This window comes from Stegostoma tigrinum, chromosome 7 (genome assembly GCF_030684315.1).
Source record: "Stegostoma tigrinum isolate sSteTig4 chromosome 7, sSteTig4.hap1, whole genome shotgun sequence".
Classification (NCBI taxonomy): domain Eukaryota; kingdom Metazoa; phylum Chordata; class Chondrichthyes; order Orectolobiformes; family Stegostomatidae; genus Stegostoma; species Stegostoma tigrinum.
In genome coordinates, this window is record NC_081360.1 from 60,573,400 (window position 1) to 60,597,537 (window position 24,138).

Consider the following 24,138-nt stretch of genomic DNA (forward strand, 5'->3'; position numbering starts at 1 on the left):
CAACTACTATGATGACATATAGAATGGGACTTGTGTGCAGACAGCTTGGGAACTTAAAGAAATGAGACATAATATCTGGTATTCCTCAAAGTCTCCATATCAAATCAGTGTAAATTGTAGCTGATTGCTAACATGCACTCAGCCATATTTTGACAACTGCAAGGAACTCTTCTTGGCTAGGTCAGAAAACGGTTTTCCTTTACAAATTATAAGGTGCAGTCACCATAGTCTCATCAGACAGTAGGGATGCTGTCTCATTGAAGAGAGATGACTGGTGATTATTTAACCTGAGGGTCACCATGCCTCAGATGAGGGGAGAGGTTGAGAAGAATAGTCCTTTATAGTAACCTCAGTTAGTGAGGGAATTGTGCCCATGCTGCTGGCATCATGACATCACAAACCAGCCGTGTAGCTAACTGAGCTAACCAAACACAAGACAAAGCAGGCCCTGTAGTTTGTTAAGATTAAAAAGGATTGTCAGCCTCCACCATGAGCAGCAGCTCATACAGTGTAGTGAGATTGCACGATCATGCAAAATGGTAGGCAGTGGTTCAAATTTGGCATAACTGATAATACTAAATGATGATCAACTGTGTGAGATCATCACACACTGGTTTAAGTCCACAGTTCACACAGCACAGTCAGCAGCAAGGCAGAGCTGAAGATTGTAAAACACTACTGAAGAAACCCTTGTGGCAATCCTCAGCAAGAAAGAATACTCCAGTGTATGGTAAGAGGACCAGGTAAGAGGCACACTACATCAGGAGAGTCAACAATTCCAATGAGAAGAAGAATTAGGAAAGCAGATACAGAGTGCATCGAGTCTTTTGATACTAGAGCAGCCCATATCCATATGGAACATATCCAGGAAAACATCTAGGCTCAGAATGGTCTGTGGCAAATAACATTTTCAGCACACAAGTGCTAAGCAACGAGCATCTCATACAAGACAGGATCAAACCATTTCACCTTTATAGTCAATGGCATCATCATCAATGAATCTCCTATTATCATATTACTAGGGGCTAACATTGACTAGAAATTAAACTGGGCTGATACTGTGGCTATACCCAATACTCTGGCCACAAGAGCTGTTCAGAAGCTATGAAATTAATCAACTCACCACCTGTCCATTTTCTACAAGACATAAGTCAGAACTATGATGGAATACCATCCGCTTATCTGGATGGTTGCACTTCCAATAATACCATCCAAGACAAAGCTACCCACTTGATACTCATTTACTGCCTAGAATTTTCACTCCTTCCAACACCAATGCACAGGAGCAGCAGTGTATTCCATTTACAAGGTGCACTGCAGCAATTCAACAAGGCTTCTTCGACAGCACCTTACAAAATCATGACCTTTTATCGCATGAGAGCATGGACATTAAATACGTAGGAACACCATCACCCGTAGGTTTCCCCTGCTAGATGCCACCCTGATCTGAAATTGTATTATCATTCCTTCTTGGCATCTTCCCTTCATGCTCTCTGTTTTAGTTGATTTCTGCTTTTAAAAATATATTGTTACCAGGTAGTATTTCACAGTTAATTAATTTTCTTCCCATCGAAGTTATTCCAAAGTTACACTGAATAAATCAGAGAATGCTTTGGCCCACCTGATGTTGGAATTTAAGTAAAATCAAAATGCTGAAGACAGTGGACATTGGAATAAAAGCAGAAAATGCTGCAGAAACTCTGCATGACTGGCAGCATCTTTCGAAAGAAAAACAGTCAATGTTTTGAGTGTGATATGACTTCTTTAGCAATCTTTCTAAAATTTAAGTGCCAAGAAAAAGAATATGGCTTTTATCATAGTACTAGCTGATTGACGCAGGCAATTTTAAAAACAAGTGCTATTATTATTTTCGCAGTTGTAGAAAGACACTGTCTGTTTAATTCCATCCTAAAATGGGATATTCCCACAAATTGTTTAACAAAGGTAAAATATCAAATATATCATTTTTAAAACACGGGCATTTGACATTTTTGTTAACATTTAATTGTTTCACAGAAAGGATGTGGTTACCATTTGGATTTGATAATTGTGTCCATCATGCTTGGAGTTTGCTCTATTTTGGGATTGCCTTGGTTTGTGGCTGCTACTGTGCTCTCCATATCACATGTCAACAGCCTGAAATTGGAGTCTGAATGTTCGGCACCTGGTGAACAGCCAAAATTCTTAGGCATCCACGAGCAACGAGTTACTGGCCTTATGATATTTGTCCTTATGGGGTTATCTGTCTTCATGACCTCTGTTCTACAGGTAATGTCAATACGTAATCGTTATTCTTGGCATTTCAAATGAATAAATATTTGAATTGTAACAGAATTACCAGTGATTGGCTTTTAATTTGATGACACTTTAAATGAACATGCATGCAGTGTATTGATTGTGCAGATTTTTTGATTTAGAAGTTTATTTAACATTTTCTAATAACTTTGATAATCTTTCAAACAGTAGGTTATGGTTTTTCTTTTGAGTGACAATTATGTTTTGGTAATGCTATTCTTGTTACTAGCATTTTGAAATATTCCTACAAATGTGTTAGAAGCTGAAATATTGTAGATAAATAGTAGTGGGTATAGTAATTGCGCCAATTTATTAGTTTAATGAATATTCTTTTAGCAACGTTCATCACATTGATATAAAATTAGACTACATGGCTTCTCTGAGGATATTACTCCCTGATGTATAATTGCTTAAAAGCCTACTTGGTTTGTACTTTTCTGTGGCTTTTCTATGACCCTGTTTACTTTGGTGGCAGTAGTACTAAAATGCATCACGCATTTATACTATAGTGAAGATGTTTGGATTTCAGGACCTAACTAATTTTGCAATCAGTGTGAGCCGAGCACTGAAATGTTTTTACCTCCCAGCATATGCTTTATTCATGAAACTTGTAAAAGTATGTTCAGTAAAGCTTATGTTTAACATTACAAAGTGCGATGTGGCTAGTTCAGCTACTTCCAATGCAGTCGGCAACATTCTGAGGTATCTCATTTTGCTTACAATTCCAGGTTCTACTCATAATATGCAATTACTGTAAAATATTAATGAGACAAGTAGCCTTGGCTGGCAAACTTTGATTTCTTGACTTCAAGTCTGAGCCACCCAAATTCAGTGGCACTCCAAGAAGCTGATGTTGGATCTTTTACCTGTACTACTTCTGAACTGGAGACTCTGAGAAACCCAGGCAGCAAAATTAAAATGATCACTCAGATAAGTGGCCAGTTTTGTGCCACCTGAGGATCTTATTGGCTACAATTCTAAAACAGCAGGAAGAAGATGGGTAGACCAAATGTTGCGCTTCTAAGTTTACTCTCAATTCCCAGCATAGCCCTCTGCTGGGGATTGAGTCTGTACCATCTTTGGGATTTGTGCATGCTAATAAGACCACAATTTCACAGTGTTTGTGCTTGCTTATCTGTCACTTGCGACAGTACAATGCTGTAATTTCATAGCCTGGAGCTGATTCAGAGACTTCAATATAGTTGAGGTGGTGAAAAAGTAATGAGAGATTTTTCTTTGCATGATGCCAAAATAATATCCAACATATGCAGGCAAGTAATGGGTAAATGGGCACTAATCCTTCTTCCCATTTTGTTTCTGTTCCATGATACCACTCACTTAGCTTTATCTCTGGTCCTTTTATTCAGCTTCTGCAGCAGACACAGCGGCTGGATTTTATCTTCAAAGTACGGAGTGGGATTCACAAAAATGCCAGCAAATACAGCATTATTGTTGGGATGGTTTGGCAGGTGCTAAGAGGTGTCAGGCTTGTTGCCTTCAGAAAGTCCACCAGAGTGGCAGTTGTAAAATCATTCTTTGTGCCAGTCTTAATAAAAACAAGAAGATTCTCTGGCCTTCACTTCTCAATCCAACCAATATATAGAGCTATGATCTCCTGGGTATAATACAATGTGCTTTTTAAAAAACGCATTTTTAAAAAATCTTTCTTATCTTTCAACTTTCTTCAAAAATACTTTCACTACCGGCCAATAAAATCATCCAGCCTTTTTAAAGAATCAATGACAGAAATTGTAAGTATGTGAAGCCTATTTATGTTGTATAAACAAACATTGTGCAATTAAAACAATAGGTCAGAGGGCCAAAGCTGTCAATCAATCAGTGTTTCCCTCAGTCTCATCTGTTTCAGCATACCTACAGATGTTTTGGCCCTTGGCCAAGCCTGACTATGCATTACTGATCTGCTGGATATAAAGCAGTGGATGGAATAGGTGGTCCATTGGATATAAATTAAGCATATAAGATAGAAATCTGATCTATATTGATGTTTAACAGTGAAGTTCCAATTTTTTGCATAGGTTGATACGGGTATTAGTCTTGCAACTGTTCTTTAAAGACAAAGTGCATTTTTTTTGTTGTTTTAGTTCATTCCAATGCCGGTACTGTATGGAGTGTTCCTGTATATGGGTGCATCTTCACTAAGAGGAATTCAGGTAAGAAGTTATACTTTTGCACTTGCATGTCTTTAAAAAAAAATGTAAAATTTTGTATTTATCGTGGTTTGCCAGTACTGGCAGTAATCCCAAATGTACAGATCAACACTGTTAACATGGCTCATCATTGACCAGAAACCTAATTGGATGAATTATATAAATACTGTGGCTATAAGACTAGGTTATAGATAGCAAATTCTGCAGCAACCATCTCACACGGTGACTCCTCAGAGTCTGCTCATCATTTGATTTGATTTGATTTTATTAGGTTTGATTTATTATTGTCACATATACCTAAGTACAGTGAGAAGTTTTGTTTTACTTGCAGTACAGGCAGATCATAACATACAAAGATCAGTGTGTTTTAGAACAAAGCAATGAATGCAAAGTTATGGCTGCAAAGAAGGTGCACTAAAAACAATATCATCATTAGATTTAAAAATGGAGAAGTCCATTCAGAAGTCAAATAAGCTCTTCCCCCCCACCCACTGCATCCCAAAACCAGTCCAACCTGTCTCTGTCTCCCTAACCTGTTCTTCCTTTCACCCATTCCTTCCTCCCACCCCAAGCCGCACCTCCATCTCCTACCTACTAACCTCATCCCACCTCCTTGACCTGTCCGTCTTCCCTGGACTGACCTATCCCCTCCCTAACTCCCCACCTATACTCTCTCCACCTATCTTCTTTACTCTCCATCTTCGGTCCGCCTCCCCCTCTCTCCCTATTTATTCCAGAACCCTCTCCCCATCCCCCTCTCTGATGAAGGGTCTAGGCCCGAAACGTCAGCTTTTGTGCTCCTGAGATGCTGCTTGGCCTGCTGTGTTCATCCAGCCTCACATTTTATTATCTTGGAATTCTCCAGCATCTGCATTTCCCATTATCTCTAATAGTGGGAAAGGAGCTGCTTTTGAACCTATGGTACATGTGTTTAAAGTTTTGTATCTTCTGCCTGACAGAAGAGTTTGAAAGAGACTATAACTGGGACAGGAGGGGTCTTTGATAGTGTTGTCTGCCTTTTTGAGGGGTTGTGAAAAGTAGATGGAATCAATGGATGCAAGGTTGGCTTCATCAGCAAGTCATATGAATGATTATGTGATGGAATACTTTCTACTTGTGTGGATATGTGCAATTCCACCAGCACTCAAGTAGCTCACTACTACCTAGGACAGAGCAACCAGCTTGATCAGTACCCCTTTATCACTTTAAACATTCACTCCCTCTACCACCTGGTTCACAACAGCAACAACGTGTAAAACCTTCAAATACCATGGGTCAACTTGTCACAATTCCCTCAATGCAACCTTACAAATCTATTAACTCATGAACTGGAAGGACAAAAATCAGCAGGTATAGAGGAATATCACTAACTGCACATTCCTCTCAATGTCATTCACCATCCTATCCTGGAATTATATTGCCATTCCTTCATTATCATTGGTCAAAAAACCTTGAACTTGCTCCCTAGCTGCACTGTGGATATAGATATCACTCTTGCTTCCTCCAGCTATTATTGGGCTTTATAAAAAGAAACCTTTAAAAGCTATTTGTTTTAGATTCTGACTTTTATTGTATAATTAGCATTTAAAAAGATTTACCAGTTGAATTCCTAGTTACTTAATCTGTCTCTGTCTCACTCCAGTGAAGTTTCCCTCACTCTGATCATGTGGTTTACTCTGATTCTGATACTTCCTGCATGTGATAACCCACTATGTTAGGCCTCATGACTAGAAATAATTTCTTTTTTGGTTATTGTTGTGGTCATGGCTGATGACTTCAGAACACTGCTACAAACAAAATGGGCTGATAGATGCAAGAAGATCCATGTTTTTACAAGAAAAGGTAATGAACAGCATGTAGAAATGATCACGTTGTGCTTTAGGTTAATTGGCATAATCCATTCTGCAAATTATAAGAATAAAAATGGAAGAACCATTGGGAACATGTATCTCCTGAGCTGGACTGAGGGAAGGGCTCTCAACACCATGGTGCATGTTGTGATAGAGGCCATGGCATCTGATGGTGCTCAGCGCAATAAGAATCATGTTCTGCTCCTACATTTTGCCACTTCTAGACTCCTAGCATACCCTAATGTTTCTTTATGGCATGATGACCAAGCTGCTAATTGATGTCTTACTTCACATAAAACCCACTTTCTTTACACTGACTCTTCCTGTTCTGATTTTCTGCTTTCAGCAACCTCAGAGCTGTTGCTTTCTGAGCCAGGGCAGCCCCTGGAAAACTAGAGTACCACAGCACAATACCGATGAAGAAGCTCAGTTAATGGATGTTTAATAATCACAGCACCAGTTCAGAAACTGACACTGCGTGTATGTCGAAGGCTACTATATATCTGGGATCAGCGCATGGTGTAGTGTGAGTGGGCTGCAGTCAGGCTGTGTTGAATGATGTTGCTTTGCCAGCTCACCAGAGGGAAAAATTACAGATAATTTCTGTTGGACAGGATTCAGGTGAAGAACTCACTGGAGCAACATACTGGAACATGATAGTAGGCATGAACACCGAGATTCTGTGGGAACAAAAACAGAAATTGCTGGAAGAGCTCAGCAGATCTGGCAGCATCTGTGGAGAGAAATCAGAGTAACCCACCCACAGAACTAACATACTTGACTATCAGGCAGACTTTAATCACTGTTAGGGAGTATGAAAAGGCCTGGCCCTAGTTGGTAGAAAGTATGTTGGAGATTTTGCCCTTTTGTAACCTCTGTTCCAATTCCATATTGTGCTGAAGAGCAGAAGCAATGCATTAATGTTCCCGTTACCTGTTGTAGCTTTTGTATGAAGAGGTCAACCTGTGAGGTGTAACAACATTCTTTGTCAAATCTGGGATTTCATCACATTTCTATGAACACTCTGTAGCACAAACAAACACTCTGCAGTCAGGTAAGTACTTCAAACTCCCATTATCTGCAAAGTGAATGTCGAGCCCTTAAAATAATGCTAGTGTAGGATCTATATTACAGGCCAGAGATTGCTTTATTTCAAATTAGATCAACAGATTACATCACCCAGGTTTGGCATTCTGGCATAATGTGAACTGGTGACTTCAGAACTTTAGTTAAGCTGTTGGACTGAGATTCAAGTACAAAACATGAATGTACCTCGTGAAGCGGCAATGCTAGAGCAGCTTGCCTTGTACTGCACACTTGTTGTTCATTCCTGTTTCTTAAAAACACTTTACTCAGAAAATCCTTTCTTGCTTCAGACAGTACATATCCTGTCACTGATACTGTGGTGGGTATGTGGATTAAGTTAGATAGCCCTGGAACAGTGGATCATAAATCATAATGCACAAATAATTCATGTCTGTTGAGTCTAGTCCAAACCAATTTCATACCGCCTGCTTATTTGAATGATTCCTGCACGCAACAAACACAAACCACCCTTCACAAGGGGGCCCAATCTTGTAACGTCTCAAATAAATTGCATGTTAGTCACAAACTCACAGAGGGTCCTGAGACAGCACCTTCCAAACCCATAACGTCAATCATCTGGAAAGACAAAGGCAGCAGATGCATAGAAAAACCACTACCTACAAATTTCACTGAGCCACACATCGTGTTAACTGAGAAATATATTGTTGTTCTTTCATTTATTGGGTAACAGATCCTGGAACTGCCTTCCTAACAGCACTGTGGATGTAGCTACACCACAAAGACTGCAGCAGATGAAGGCAGCAGCTCATCAGCACCTTTTCCTTGGGAAACTTGGGATAGGCAATGAATGTTGACCAAGCCAGAAACACCTGCATACTGTACTAAAACGAAAATCGGAGAAACCTGTCTCTCTTGAAAAACATTGTGGTTCACAAACAGAAGCAGCAACTGATTGGAAATGGGTTAAGTGTATTTGTGTGTCACGTGTTCCAGGGAAAAGAGCGTTGCTTACTTTTGGGATTCTTGTTTCTGAGGTCACAGCTTTGAAACTATCAAAGATAATGATATCTTAACACCTAAATCTTCTTCTCACCTTCTATTTTAGCACATCCCAAAATCTCCGCAAGACCATAAGACATAGGAGTGGAAGTAAGGCCATTCGGCCCATCAAGTCCATTCCGCCATTTAAATCATGGCTGATGGGCATTTCAATACCACTTCCCTGCACTCTCCTCGCAGCCCTTGATTCCTTGTGAGATCAAGAATTTATCAATCTCTGCCTTGAAGGCATCCAACGTCCCGGCCTCCACTGCACTCCGTGGCAATGAATTACACAAGCCCACTACTCTCTGGCTAAAGAAATGTCATCTCATTTCCGTTTTAAATTTACCACCTCTAATTCTAAGGCTGTGCCCACGGATCCTAGTCTCCCCGCCTAACGGAAACAACTTCCTAGAGTCCACCCCTTCTAAGCCATACATTATCTTGTAAGTTTCTATTAGATCTCCCCTCAACCTTCTAAACTCCAATGAGTACAATCCCAGGATCCTTAGCAGTTCATCATACGTTAAACTTACCATTCCAGGGATCATCCATGCGAATCTCCGTTGGATGCGCTCCAGGGCTAGTATGTCCTTCCTGAGGTGTGGGGCCAAAATTGGACACTGTATTCTAAATGGGGCCTAACTAGAGCCTTATAAAGCCTCAGAAGCACATCGCTGCTTTTATATTGCAACCCTCTTGAGATAAACGACAACATTACATTCGCTTTCTTAATCACGGACTCTACCTGCAAGTTAACTTTTAGAGAATCCTGGACCAACACTCCCAGATCCCTTTGTACTTCTGCTTTACGAATTTTCAAACCATTTAGAAAATAGTCCATGCCTGTATTCTTTTTTCGAAAGTGCAAAACCTCACATTTACTCACATAGAATTTCATCAGCCATTTCCTGGACCACTCTCCTAAACTGTCTAAATCTTTCTGCAGCAGTCCCACCTCCTCAGTATTACCTGTCTGTCCACCTATCCTCGTATCATCGGCAAACTTCGCCAGAATGCCCCCAGTCCCTTCATCCAGATCATTAATATATAAGGTGAACAGTTGCGGCCCCAACACTGAACCCTGCAGGACACCACTCGTCACCGTTGCCATTCCAAAAAAGAGCCTTTTATCCCAACTCTCTGCCTTCTGTCAGACAGCCAATCCTCAATCCAAGCCAGTAGCTCACCTCGAATGCTATGGGCCCTCACCTTGCTCAGCAGCCTCCCGTGAGGCACCGTATCATAGGCCTTTTAGAAGTCTAGATAGATAACATCTACTGGGTTTCCCTGGTCGAACATAATTGTTACCTCTTCAAAGAATTCTAACAGGTTTGTCAGACATAACCTCCCCCTACTAAATCCATGCTGACTTGTTCTAATCTGATCCTGCACTTCCAGGAATTTAGAAATCTCATCCTTGACAATGGATTCAAGAATTTTACCTACTATCGAGGTTAGGCTAATCGGCCTATAATTTTCCATCTTTTGCCCTGATTCTTTCTTAACAAGGGGGTTACAACAGTAATTTTCCAATCATCTGGGACTTTTCCTGACTCCAGTGACTTTTGAAAGATCACAACCAAAGCCTCTGCTATTTCCTCAGCCACTTCCCTTAGAACTCTAGCATGTAGCCCATCGGGGCCGGGAGATTTATCAATTTTTAGACCTTTTAGCTTTTCTAGCACTTTCTCTTTTGTAATGTCTACCATACTCAACTCTACACCCTGACTCTCCCTAATTGTTGGCGTACTACTCATGTCTTCTACTTCCAAGTTACAAGGCTCAGATTGTATAATTATGTTCCCTAACATTTACCCCAGCAACCCTGAAAAAAAGGGTGTTGCACAGCTTTGATTTTGTGCCTTTTCCATTTTTAGATATCCAAGCACTACAATCACACTAGGCAATGGAAGAACACCAACAGAGAGTAATGCTGAAGACACAGTCACTGGTTCAGACATTAAAACTGCCTATAAAATGGTATCTGTCTTTGGTGAGACATTAGAAATGAATGCGCTACAGCCATAGAGTCATAGATTTGTACAGCCTGGAAACAGATGCTTCAGTCCAACTCATCCATGCCAACCAGATATCCTAAATTAATCTAGTCCCATTTGCCAGCATTTGGCCCATATCCTTCTCAACCCTTCCTATTCATGTACCCATCCAGATACATTTTAAAAGTTTTCATTGTACCACTTCCTCTGGCAGCACCATCTTGTGCGTGAAAATGCCCCTTAGGACCCTTTTAATTTTTTCTGCTCTCACCTTAAACTTATACCATCTCGTTTTGGACTCCCATACCCAGGGAAAAGACCTTACCTATTCAACCTATCCATGCCCTTCATGATTTTATAAACCTCTATGAGTTCACCCCTTAGCGTCCGATGCTCCAGGGAAAATAACCCAAGCCTATTCAGCGTATCTCTGTAGCTCAAATCCTGCAAACCTGGCAATACCCTTGCAAATATTTTATGAAACCTTTCAAGTTTAACAACATCTTCCCTATAGCAGGCAGACCAGAACTGAAGACAGTATTCCAAAAGTAGCCTAACCAATGCGCTGTACAGACGCAATAGATATCCCAACTCCTTTAGCCAATGCACTGACTAATAAAGGCAAGCATGCCAAACGCCTTCTTCACTACCGTGTCTGTCCGTGACTCCACCTTCAAGGAACTATGAACCTGCACCCAAATGTTTCTTCGTTTGGCAACACTCTCCACGACTCTACCATTAAAAGAATAAGCCCTGCCCTGATTTGCCTTACCAAAATGTCACACCTCACACTTATCTAAATTAAACTCCATCTGCTACTCCTTGGCCCATTGGTCCATCTGATCAAGGTCCAGTTGTACTCTGTAACCTTCTTCACTGCCCACTGCACCATCAATTTTAGTGTCACCTGCAAAACACCCTAACCATTCGTCCTACACTCACATTCAAAAATTTATATAAATGACAAAATGTAGTAGACCCAGCACCGATCCTTGTGGCACACCACTGGTCATATGCCTTCTGTTCGAAAAATAACCCTCCATCACCACCCTCAGTCTCCTACCTTCAACCCAATTTTGTATCCAAATGGGTAGCTGTCCCTGGATTTCCATGTGATCTAATCTTGCTAACCAACCTTTAATGTAGAAACTTGTCAAACACCTGGCTGAGGTCAAAACAGACAACATCCACCATTCTACCTTCACCGATTCTCTTTGTCACTTCAAAAAACTCAATCAAGTTCCATGAAAGGGAATAAAAATAATGCAGGTCCTAGCTCACCATTGCATTTCACTGAACAAAATTGAAATAAGGATCTTGAAAGAGCAGCCAGAAGAAGATAGCTGATCGGTGTGTGCAGTGTGCAATGTACATTAAGAAGCCTGCAGAATTCAATATCGGAATTCCTTATTGATATCCAGATCAATAGGAGCATGGATGCATCCAGAGCACTAGCATGATGCTAGATCTTGTACAGAACAAGGAACACATTCTTTCCGGCAAGAAAGTGGTGGCCCATTTTGTTCACACATTAGTGGGTTTAGCTTTGATATTGTGTTTGATCTTTGATGATGTAACCTTCATTGCAACTCATTCAAATGAACATTAGAGATTTTGACACACAAAGTTAATTTGTGGGTTGCCAGCTGAGGCTGCTGTTGTGGCTTACGGTGAAAAGCAAAAAGATCACCAGATGTCACAGCAGTTCATTAGTCCAACAGATTCCTAGATACATTTCCCTGGGTGGATTGGTAGCTATGACTCTATGGAACATGTTGCCCCCTCTTAGTAAGATAGCATTCATCCTTCTTTACTTTTCACTGTATCAATGCCCTTACTGCATCCTGTCAGCCAACCACCATGCTAAAATGTCGAAGTCCACCACTGAGCACAATACTTCCTGTATCTTTGCACCTTGAAGCAATGGTGAAAAGTACTAAACACCTATGGTATCATAGTAATCGCCAGAAGAAAAACATCTCATTAATCTTGGGAGGTTTCAGATCTTCAAAACAAATTCAAGACAATTGAACCTTCAATCAAGGGTAGTACTTCAGCTTCAGAAGCAGAAACCAATTATGTACAATAGCATTTTGCAATCAGATGCACAGAATATAAATGTGAGCTTGACGTGTTTAGGGAAAGTCTTCAATCCTCAACAACTGCACACCACGAAGAATCATGATACGTCAAGAAGTTAATAAAACATTCTCCAGAGGGAAAGAGAGCCCTGAGTCCAAAGTGGATCATATTACTATTAAATATACAAAACCATTTCTGAAGAAGGGTCCCAACCCAAAACATCAACTTTCCTGCTCCTCTGATGTTACCTGGCTTGCTGTGCTCTTTCAGCTCCACACTGTGATATCTCCATTCAAAATTTATTGATCTGTTAAGATGGCAGCTGGAGGCTGCAAGAGAAACACTTCAGCAAGTGACGGAACTGCTGAAGAGTTTTGTCAGTTGAGGTTAGCAAGCTCAGATTATTAAGTTCACCGAGACACAATTTGGATTTGCCAAGTTTAAAGCTGAACATAGGAACAAACCCGTTCTGTCTGCCTCTCTCTCTCTCTCTCTCTCTCTCTCTAGTGTTTGTTTTAGAAGTTGAGGTGATCACTCATTAACCTTTCTTCAGCTATATGTTCAATGTGACCTTAGAGTTCTGAACATTTCTGTACAAAGAGGCATTTTCCTCTTACAAAGTATCTTGCTGCTTTTCCACTTGAATGACAATATCAGTTGTATGATTGTGCAATTTTTATAAATCATCTGCAAACTTCTCATTTTCTGTTTGCAAGACATTGGTTGACAGCTAGCATTCAAACTTTTAGTTCAGTAGTCTCATCGAGTAAGATAGATTCTTGACTAATGAGGGAGTTATGGGAGACAGGCAGGAAAGTGGATTATGCCACAATCAGTTCAGCCGTAATTTTATTGAAAATGGAGCTGGCTGAAAGGATTAAAAGGCCTACTGCTTCTGTTTCTTATGTTCAGTTAGGTTTTGACAAATAAATAGTGATTTATCAGTTTAAGTCTACTTTATTTTGGGTTAACTATTAAAACTTAATTCCATCTTTGAGGTGGGTTGGCCACAGAGCTCAAATTGTCTTTGGTATTTCACTGAATAGACTAAACTGTTTGCATTTTTTTAATAGAGGAAGCATTCAAAACAAGTCCATTTGCACCATAACCTAAACAGTTGTATTTGGCAATTGTATTGATGCATGCTTTTCTGATGGAAATTATGATCAGTGGAGAAGGTTCTATTAAAATTATGCATTTCTTGCAACAGACCTTGAAACCATACTGACAATAACTAGTTAATGTCAAGGTGGCTGTTGTCCTCAACTTTAGTGCCACTGCTGTATTTCAGACAATAACATAAAATACTTGTAAAACATCACTTTCAGAATTTTACAGGTACATCAAATAAATGACAGATACTTTATTAACTCAAGTCAGAAATTTAATTATTTTCCGAATTAAAAGCAGCCAATTTCACAAAAGATCCATGCACTTCTGTTATGTATGAATTCTCCAGAAGTATTGCTGATGTTATGTATGTACACATCATTCCGTATTTCCCATGTCGTCCCTTTCTTCAGCACAAAAGGAGTTCCATTTCATGAATATGCAACTGCCTTGATTTCTTTATTCCACAGTGATTATTTGTTTAACCATCATTATAAGGGTCAGGGATATTCATTGGATAGCAGTTAGAACCATCAGTAATTGACTGGAGCTCTGGTTCTTATTAGTTTAAAGGAATCCAAGTATAAACTCTGAAGAGAATATGGAAGAAAAAAAATTGTATCTTTATTCTCGGTATAGCTATTGAGCGTGTGAAAGCAGAGCTATGAAATTGTGACATCAGATTTCATTGGATGGGAGCCTGGGTCTGTAAGCTCCAAGGGAGACATTTCTCCTACCATAAAAACTGAAAGAACTGCAGATGCTGTAAATCAGGAACAAAAACAAAGTTTCTGGAAAAGCTCAGGAGGTCTGGCGGCATCCCTGAAGGAAAAAAAGGTTAACATTTTGGGTCCAGTGACCATTCCTCAGAACCGTTCTGAGGAAGGGTCACCAGACCCGAAACGTTAACTCTGTTTTTTCCTTCTCAGATGCTGCCAGACCTGCTGAGAATTTCTCCTAGCATCGTTTGTCTATAGTTATCTTTAATGAAACCTTTTGCTGTTAACTGACAAGAGTGTAGATCTCAAATTATGAGAGGGGGCAGTGTGAAGATCATGGTGGTAAAGATAATGACTATTTCAACAGAAGTCTTGAACTACTGTCTAATTAAGGGATCTAAAATGATTCCTCATATAGGTCTTCCCTTATGAAAGCCACTGCAATGGATAAACAATTGAAGCTAGCTATTTGTGTCATTGTATTAAAAGTATAACGATCTCAAAGATCCTCATGACTAATTTTAACTTGTATCAAGGCCAATGAATACATCTATATTTCTCTGCAAGTGTTTATTCTACCTAATCCTAAACTTGCTGGCATTACATATTTGATTAACAGTAATACAAATCTTTGTACATGCAAATATAAAATTGTAGCTGAGTTACACCATTTTAACCCATTTGCGTTATCCATTTGTTGCCCTTTAAAAATTTTACATTCATGAAAATACTCTTGGATCAATTAAAACACATTTTTTGCAATATTTATGTCACAAAGACAAAATCCAGAATTTGCACCCCTTGAATGTTAGTATAAAGCTTGGATTAACTTCTAACTCCAAATTCTTCTGGATGCTTTTTATCTTTTTTAGTTATTTGATCGTTTGAAACTGTTTGGAATGCCCGCAAAACACCAACCAGATTTCATCTACCTACGACATGTGCCTCTTAGGAAAGTTCACCTCTTCACTGTGATTCAGGCTTCTTGTTTGATTATTCTTTGGATAATTAAAGCTTCTCGGGCTGCCATTGTCTTCCCTATGATGGTATGAACCTAATGAGTTAATAATTCTACTTAACAATTATTTTGGTGACAATGCATTAAATTTAAGGTAGAGAATTGTTATATTGATTTAGTTCATCAAACCTTTAAAAATAAATAAACATTTATACTAAATATACTCACAAATTAAATTTTTACATGCATTTTTGAATTTAGAATGAAAATGGGAACTTATTTAAAAGTACAAATGCATGGAAGATTTGTCACATATTTTGAAATGATAGATGTTACTTCTGTAACAAAAGCAGAATACTGCAGGTACTGGATACCTGAAATAAAAGGAAAAATTGTTGGAAAGACTCAGCAAGTGTCATATTGGATTCAAAACATTAATTCTGATTTTCTCTCCACAGATGATACTAGGAATTCTGAATTTCTCCAGCATTTTTTGAGGTTATTTCTAAGTTTCACAGATATGCTTTTCCATGTTAATAACATCTTTAGCTTTCTTTTTTATTAGTGACTACTGAAATTTGCTTATATTACAGGTTTTAGCGCTCGTGTTTATCCGAAAACTGATGGATTTCATCTTCACCAAGCGAGAGCTAAGCTGGCTAGATGATGTGATGCCTGAGAGTAAAAAGAAAAAGTTAGAAGATGAAGAAAAAGAAGTAAGAGACTTGAGGGAGGGTTTTCCTTGTCTACACTGACTATTCTTGAGGTCTCATTTGGATAGTCAGAAGAGGAAAGATTAACAATGTCCCACCTGTTAAAAATACACAAAGTTTACATCCTGAATCATTTTCAAATGAGTGAATCTGGTACCATTTGAATGACTTAGTTCAGAAGGGCGACTGTGTCTTAATGTATCTATCTCACCATTTCTTACCTTTTAGATCTTTGTTCACTTTCCTTTTTAGTCCTCTTTGACCTTCTCTTCAGTTACCACACTATCTTTCACTGCCTTTTTCTGAGGTAATCTCCCCTCCAATTTCCCTGCCTCAAGCTTTCAGCTGGCCTGCCTCCTGTCTTGTTACTATCCAATGTTTGCTTTCCTCCTAGTACCCCCACTTTATAGATCCTATCCATAACTCATTCTTCCTCTTCTGTCCTCCACTGCAAACTTTGCCAGTTGATCAGTTGACACTGCCCCTCTATTCATCTCCATCTAGAATCTCCATTTGTTTGTGTGCAGGTTCTTTGCCATTCATTATAGTGTATTTTAAGGCCCTCACTGCCACATGTTAAGATGACAGAGCTTATAAGGTTGGCAGTCTGCCTGCTGCCTTCTACATCACCCGTACCATGTCTACATTGAGTGGACCAGGCATTAAGCTGCCCTTGCCCCATTTTTGCTTTTAAATGACCAGTTAGTTCCCACTCAATAGGGAAGAATTATGGATACCTCCTTTGAAGAAATTCCTGCTTCACCTTCTGTGCTCACTGGGGGCTTTGCTGGGCAGTGCTGGCCAAAATCCATAAAGTTAACTGGCATCCTAATACATGACACTTCTTGTCTGGTCACTGATTACAATCAGACTGGCCAGTGACTCTCTAGAAGCAGACTACCTCCCAGATGGGGGCAAAGCTGTCACTCTGACTGAATTATTGCTTTTCTGTCATAATCTCATGGTGGGGCAGCCGGGTTTCGGTTGGACAGACTGACCACAAACTTCTCAGTTGGCAATGGTGCAAAATGCCCCCTGCAAACTACACTTGCACATTAACTGAGACATAATGGCCTGTGTGTGTGTGTGTGTGTGTGTGTGTGTGTGTGTGTGTGTACGCGCTCACATGAAAACTACCTTTAAGAGTTTCCAAGTAGAGGTTGTTCTTCTGTGGATGCACATTTTATGCTGTTCTTAAGAATCTTTAATACATACGTTAATCATATGGAACATTCCCTAATATTCCTTGCATTTTTTACTAAATTGGCACATTATCAGTAGCATGCTGACATCCCTTTGTTGTTGTATTTTGGGAATTGAGTGTAATGTCTTGCTTGTCTGCTTCTGATGGGCACAGGACCCTACTGAAGGAAGTAACCACCTTTCTTTTCCAGCTGTAGCCTGAGATGTTGAAGGAACAGCTGGCTTCCTTCAATGTAGTGGGGGCTGGTAGGGTTATAATGGTGAGTGTTGAAATAGATCCTTAATTGACCATTACTTGGCCAGTTAAGAGCCTCAGTATCTAGCAGGTGACTCAGCTAGTTGATGACTTACCTGCTATCTGTTTTTTAAGACAGATCAGGAGGTGGCGGGAAGCTAACTGCTCTATTTTACATAGTCCAGACTTGCAAATAAATCATCTGTGGGCAGTAAAATTCCCTTTCATTATTTTCTTATTTTTGAATGCCACACAGTTGCCCTGAAGTGAAACAAAGCCAGTTGGTGTGAATTGCATACAAGATTGTACTGCTGCCTGGCATTAAGACTCCAATTGGGAGCAAGCTTCAGTAACGAATAATAGTTCCATTTGATATTCACTTATGTTTCAATAAGCTTAACCCAGAAAGATGGTTCAGGTTCAGTAAAAGTCCTGATGAGAAGCACGATGATCAAATTGTATGGAAATGAGGAGGGGAAATTGGAGCCAAAGGTTCTGCCATACAATTTATTTGTTCAAGCAAATGACTATTAACAGTTGGGTTTTTATTAATTCCTAAGGAAGAGCAAATAATGTTGACAATAGAAGAAGAAGGAACAATTCAGTTACCTTTGGATGGAGATTACAGGTAGGATTTTGCAGAAAGTACAGGTAAAGTATTTCTTTGAAACACTTGTTTGATTACTTGTCACTTTCATTAGGCCCTTGTCAAGTGACTGTTGTACCTGTTATGTTATTCCAGCCATTTGGTTTATCTCTTGCACCATCCTATTTTTGATTTTTTGTAATTATTAATCCAATCATAGGTCATTCCTTCATTTGCTGTTCAGCTGTTGATACTTTACTCACACTGTTTGATACTGTCAATTACCTGCAAAGGCCTGTTATTCAGCATGTCAGCACTTCATTCACACTACTTGTACTTATCTCTTGGCATCCTTAATTACCTGGGATTGTTTTACCATTATCTCTCTGCGTATAAATTCTGTGCCTGTGCACTTGCCTCCACTTCACCTGTGAAGTTTGCACATTCTTCCCATGTCAGCATGGGTATCCTCCCCCAGTCAAAAGATGTGCAGGTTAGGTGGATTGGCCATACTAAATTACCAATAGTGTCCAGGAATATGCAGGCTAGGAGGATTAGCTCCAAAAGCTTTTGATTTCAGATAAACCTGTTGGGCTGTAAATTAGCATTGTGTGACTTCTGACTTTGTTAAATTATACCATTGACGAAGCTTTGAGGCCTGAATGTTGTTGGTAGTTTATAGTTTTATCTTTTGACTCACTCCCTGAGGTCAATTGTGATCTGAAAATGCCTAAGCAAAAGGCTGAATATCAGCTTCTTTGAATGCCTTCAAAGTAGCTTTTGTTGAATCAGTGATAAATGAAACTGGGGTTGAAAGTCTGGAGTCACCCAGCTCAAGTCTCCACCTGTCCTTGCCCTCCACTTGCTAGAGGTGGTCCCTAGTCCTGTTTACGCCTCGGTGAAAGCCTGAAACCCTGCAGGCATATCTTGGACAATAAGGAGTTCTGACCCTATGACTTCTGCTTTGTATCAAAGGATTGTGCATTCTCTTGACAAAAAGAGAGGAACATTTACCTCCATGTCCATGTTGGTAGCTAATGCATTTTATAATGTTTTTTGAGTTTGTGTGAAGATTCAGTACATGTACTTACATTGTATCTTTTACATTAACTATATAGTATTTCATTCAAATTATGTTGTAACTCTGCTGAATGTTAGCACCAAACATTTAGCAATCATTTAGAAAGAATGGTGACTATCACAAGAATAATTTTTCAATCTTCTTTAGGGATGATCCTTCTGTTATCAATATTTCTGATGAAATGGCCAAAACTGCTGTCTGGAAAGCACTCCCAATGAATACTGGAAATGCAAAAAATAAAGACACTTTCTTTGCATCAAAAAGGTATTTTTTATATCTGCATTCAGTTTCTCAGTTGCTAAATGTTTAATATTAATATCTTTTTGGTAATCTACACTAAGAACAATTATTAAAGAAGCATGTTAGTGTTTAAAATGCTTGGAGGAGGAATGTCTTACTTTTGGAATTTCTAGCGACTGCATGCTGGATTCTAAGTTTCTGACAGGCTGGGATTGGAGTAAGTGTGAGGCTGGTGCTCAGCAGTGTGAGAGAAATATAGAAGTAACTGCAGCATACCAGTATAGTTTTTAAACCGAACCATTATAATATCATAGCATTACCTGGTTTGCTGAACAGTTATCTTAAGTGGAAATGCTGACTCATGTAGTGGGACAGTGGCTAAGTGATTATCATTGCTGTCTCACAGTGCTAGGGAAACTGGCTCAATGCCAGCCTCAGTCTGTGTGGAGTTTGCGCATTCTCCCTGTGTCTGCACAGGTTTCCCCTCGCTGCTCTGTGAGCTACTCCCACAGTTCAAAGTTGTGCAGGGTAATTGCAATATAGAGTCATTTGGCATGGAATCAGACCCTTCAGTCCAATTAGTCCACACTGACCATGTTCCCAAACTAAAGTAGTCCCGCTTTGTTGATATCCCTCCAAATCTTTCCTATTGATGTACCTGTCCAAATTTCTTTTAATGTTGTCACTGTACCTACCAATACCACTTCCTCTGATAGTTCATTCCACATATTACCCGCTGTCTGTGTAGAATCGTAGAATCCCTAAGGTGTTGAAATGGGCCATTTGGCCCAAAAGGTCCATGTCTCTGAACAGCATCCCACTCAGACTCAACCGCCTACCCTTTCCCTATAAGCCTGCATTTCCCATGGCTAATCCTCCTAGCCTGCATATTCCTGGACACTATTGGTAATTTAGTATGGCCAATCCACCTAACCTGCACATCTTTTGACTGGGGGAGGATACCCATGCTGACATGGGAAGAATGTGCAAACTCCTGCATGAAAAAGTTGCCCCTCATGACCCTCATGGACCCGTGATAGAAGTCCTAGCCTATTCAGCATCTCTGTGTAACTCAAACCCTCCATTCCCAGCAATATCCTGGTAAATCTCTTCTGAACCCTCTCCAATTTAACAATATCCTTGCAATAGCAAAGTGACTCAAACTGCACACAGAACTCCAGAAGAGGCCTCACCAGTGTCCTGTACAAACTTAATATGACTATCAGCATGAATATCATTGATGGACCAGGCTTTTGGGGTGATATCTTTGTCTAAGGAAATAATGGCCACCAGTGAACATGTTGAATGCCACTTTACTTGGAATTCATATTACCCTAATTTTGACCACACTGATCTGCAGCAAAGTTCCCTCCAGTTCATTGCTTGCATTGGATCATGAAAGGGATAATGATGAAATGGGACTTGGAACAGCCAGGTTGGCTCAAGGCACTTTTTCTTCTTACCCATTGCTGCCACCTCCACTTTAGGTAATACCACACTTGCAGATTTGTTTCCTGATGGCTGAGTCTGTTGCCTCACTGTTAAATGGGGCAGTCTTTGGCAGCACTCTGATGAGCCTCAGCATTTAGAGAATTTTAACCATATGCACCTTAGCATTCAGAACAAAAACTGAAACATTCTTGCTTTACTTCTGTTGAAGCCATAGAGGGTAAGAACCATCTTGATGCACTGGAAAGGAAACATTTGTAACTGTACAAGGGTATGCATATGATTGTGTAGTACATTATTAGAATGTTACGTTTCTGTTTTTGTTTTGAGCCATGAAAATGTTGTCTATTTCTAACATTTCCCATCTTGCCCATTTTTGCCCTCAGCATGGCAAATGGGTTTTTAATTTGTGATGGATGGGAAGATAAGAATTGATATGTAATAATACCATAAGAAATAGGAACAGAAGTAGGCCATTCAGCCTCTCAAGCCTAGGATACTGCACTGACACTCCTCACGTCCTCTTTCCTGTCCTTTCCCCTACCCTCTATTCCCCTACTGATCAAGAATCTATATATTTCAGCCTTAAGTATACACAGGTACTTTGCCCTTACAATTCTCTATGGCAAGGAGTTTCAAAATCATGACCCCTGGGATAGGAAATTCCTCCTCCTGTCAGTCTCAAATTGACACCCCTTAATTCTGATGCCCTCTGGTCTTAGACCTTCCCATAAAGGAAGGATCTTCTGAGCATTTACATTGTCAGGCTGCTCAAGAATTCATTTTATTTTGAATGAGGTCAACTCTCATTCTTCTAAACTCCAATGACTTAACCCCCAAACTATTCAATCTTTGCTCATAAGGTAGTCCATCCATACCAGGGATCATCATAATGAACCTTCTCGGAACTGCCTTCTTTGAAATAGTACCTTAAATAAGGGACCAACACAAACCACAGTACTCCAGATTTGTCTCAGCAACTCCTTGTACAGTTGCAGTAAGGCTTCCTGATTCTTATACTCTAACTCCATTAATATAAGGCCAACATTCCATTTGTCTTCCTGACTACCTTCTGCTCACATGTGCCAGTGTTCTGTTTTATGCAAAAATCCCCCAAAAGATCTTTGTATTGCAGCTTTCCTCAATTTAAATAATACTGTTCTTTTGTTCTCCCTTGCAAAATGAACAATTTCACATTTTCCATCATGCTCCATTTGCGACATTTTTGCCGCACTTATCAATATCTCTTTGCGAACTGTTTATATCCTTCTTGCAGTCTGCCTTTGGTCATCTGCAAATTTAGCTACAGTACATTCGCTTCCTTCACTATAAGTCATTAATAGTTATTGTAAAGTGGTGGTCCCAGCACTGATCTCTGTGCAGCCCCTCAGAGCCAGTTAGACACTGCTGGAGTGTGTTGCCCTGGGAATCCTCAACATTGACTCTGGATCCCATGGAATTTCATGGTATCAAGTTAGTAATGGGCAAGGACCTCTCCCAGTGATAACTATAAACAACGCACCACCCCTCCCATCAGCTGATGCATTGGTAGTCCTCCATATTGAACAAAAACTGGAAGAAGCACTGAAGGTGGCAAGGGTGAAGGATGTACTCTTGAGTCAGAGACATAAATGTCTAACATCAAGTTTGCCTCGGTACCACAATTACTTGCTGAGTTGGCTGATTTCTAAAGCGTGTATCTTTTAATATTGGTCTGCAGTAGGTGGTGAGGTATCCAAAAGGAGGAAAAGCCCACTTGAACTCATCTTCATCAATCTACTTGCTGCATTTAGACATTTAGATCAAATATAGGCATTTAGCTAAGTTTGGAGTTGTTCACTCCTCTGGCTTACAAGCTGAGTGACTAATAAAAATCAAAGTGGTAGAAACAAAGCAGATTCAAACAAACCAGGTTCAGGTATAGAACTAGAACTTCTGACTGAGAAATTCAGCTAATGAGGTGGATTTGATGTTCCCACTTTAGAAACCATTATTTTTTCATGAATAACTGTGAAGTCATTAGCACTAAGTCAATCCATAATGAGTGTCAGTGGTCTCATTTGTTCAGAACTGAATGAGATACACATCTCATCTATATTTGTGTAGTAACTTGGCTGGAATTTCCATACTTTGCAAGAGCTATCACATTCTAGGGCATCATGAGTTTGCTTTTCTCCAGAAATTTCTGGAGGTAATTTCTGGAAGTAATGAACTTGCTCATTCTGTATTTGATGAGGTTTGAAATATTTTCAAATCCAGCAAGAGTCCATTTTTGAGTCATTTTAAGCAAGATCTTTTGTCTTAAGGCAAGAAATTATCTTCTTCATCTCATCCTCTGGACATTAAAAATGCCTAGTATGAAGGAAGATGGTTATGGATTTTGGCATCTTGGTATCTCAGACACAGGGCATTGTAGCAGCAGTTTCTCAAGGTACCTGCAGCTGAAAATACCACCTCAGATACTACTTCAATGACCTTCCTTCCACCATAAGTTCAGAAATAGAATGCTCATTGATAATTGCATGCTTTTGTAACTGTTCACACTTAGAATCAGTCTATACCACCATTCAGAATCTCCAACAGTGCTGAAAAAACTCAAAACCATGTAGGACCCCCGATTCACCAACTTAAAAATTTCACTTCCTGGAACAGTGACAGTGAAAGCAGTGTATACCACGGACAAGATTCATTGTACCCACCTACCGTGTTCCTTTGGTAGAACCCTTCCAGGTCAATTCCTCTACTCCTAGAAGGATACGGACAGTAGACACATGGGAATACCACCATGTGCAAGTTCCCTTCCAAGCCATGCACCATCCTGGATTGGAACAATATCCCTATTCCTTCACTGTTGTTTAGTCGCTCACCCAAATAGGGCTGTGAATGTACCTAACACAAAGGACAAGAGCATTTTAAGAAGGCATCTCACCGCGACCTTCTCAAAGGAAGTATTGCAAAACAATGCATACCGGCTTAACCAGTGACAGCCAGCTGATGAAAAAGAATCAGAAAACTCAAGACCAATTTTCTCTATTCCGAGGTCCTAGGAAACACTTCTATTTCCTCAGTCACAGCTAATCTCATCATCTGACTGTTCACAAACCTACGTGGGCTCCCAGTTAAACAGCACTTTTAAAATTTATATTCTTGCTTTTAAATCTTAGAATCCCTACAGCATGAAAACAGGCTATTTGGTCTATTGTGTTCACACTGAGCCTCCCACCCAGACCCACATTTCCCGTGACTAATCCACCTAGCCTTCACCTTCCTAAATGTTATGGTAATTTAGCATGGCCAATCCACCTAATCAATGCATTTTTGGATTGTGGAATGAAACTAGAGCACCTGGAGAAAATCCTTA

At 39.9% G+C, this 24,138-nt stretch overlaps 1 protein-coding gene across 5 annotated transcripts in view; it reads left to right on the forward strand.

Annotated features, from left to right (window-relative positions):
- Positions 1–24,138, forward strand: part of slc4a10a (solute carrier family 4 member 10a) — a 265,329-nt gene that overhangs the window by 221,638 nt on the left and 19,553 nt on the right. For all 5 annotated transcript variants that reach the window (XM_048534170.1, XM_048534165.1, XM_048534168.1 and 2 more), the window contains 6 exons: positions 2,017–2,268; positions 4,398–4,466; positions 15,185–15,358; positions 15,864–15,986; positions 17,982–18,049; positions 19,236–19,352. In XM_048534170.1, the coding sequence (XP_048390127.1) occupies positions 2,017–2,268; positions 4,398–4,466; positions 15,185–15,358; positions 15,864–15,986; positions 17,982–18,049; positions 19,236–19,352 (803 nt within the window). The remainder of the gene's footprint in view (positions 1–2,016; positions 2,269–4,397; positions 4,467–15,184; positions 15,359–15,863; positions 15,987–17,981; positions 18,050–19,235; positions 19,353–24,138) is intronic.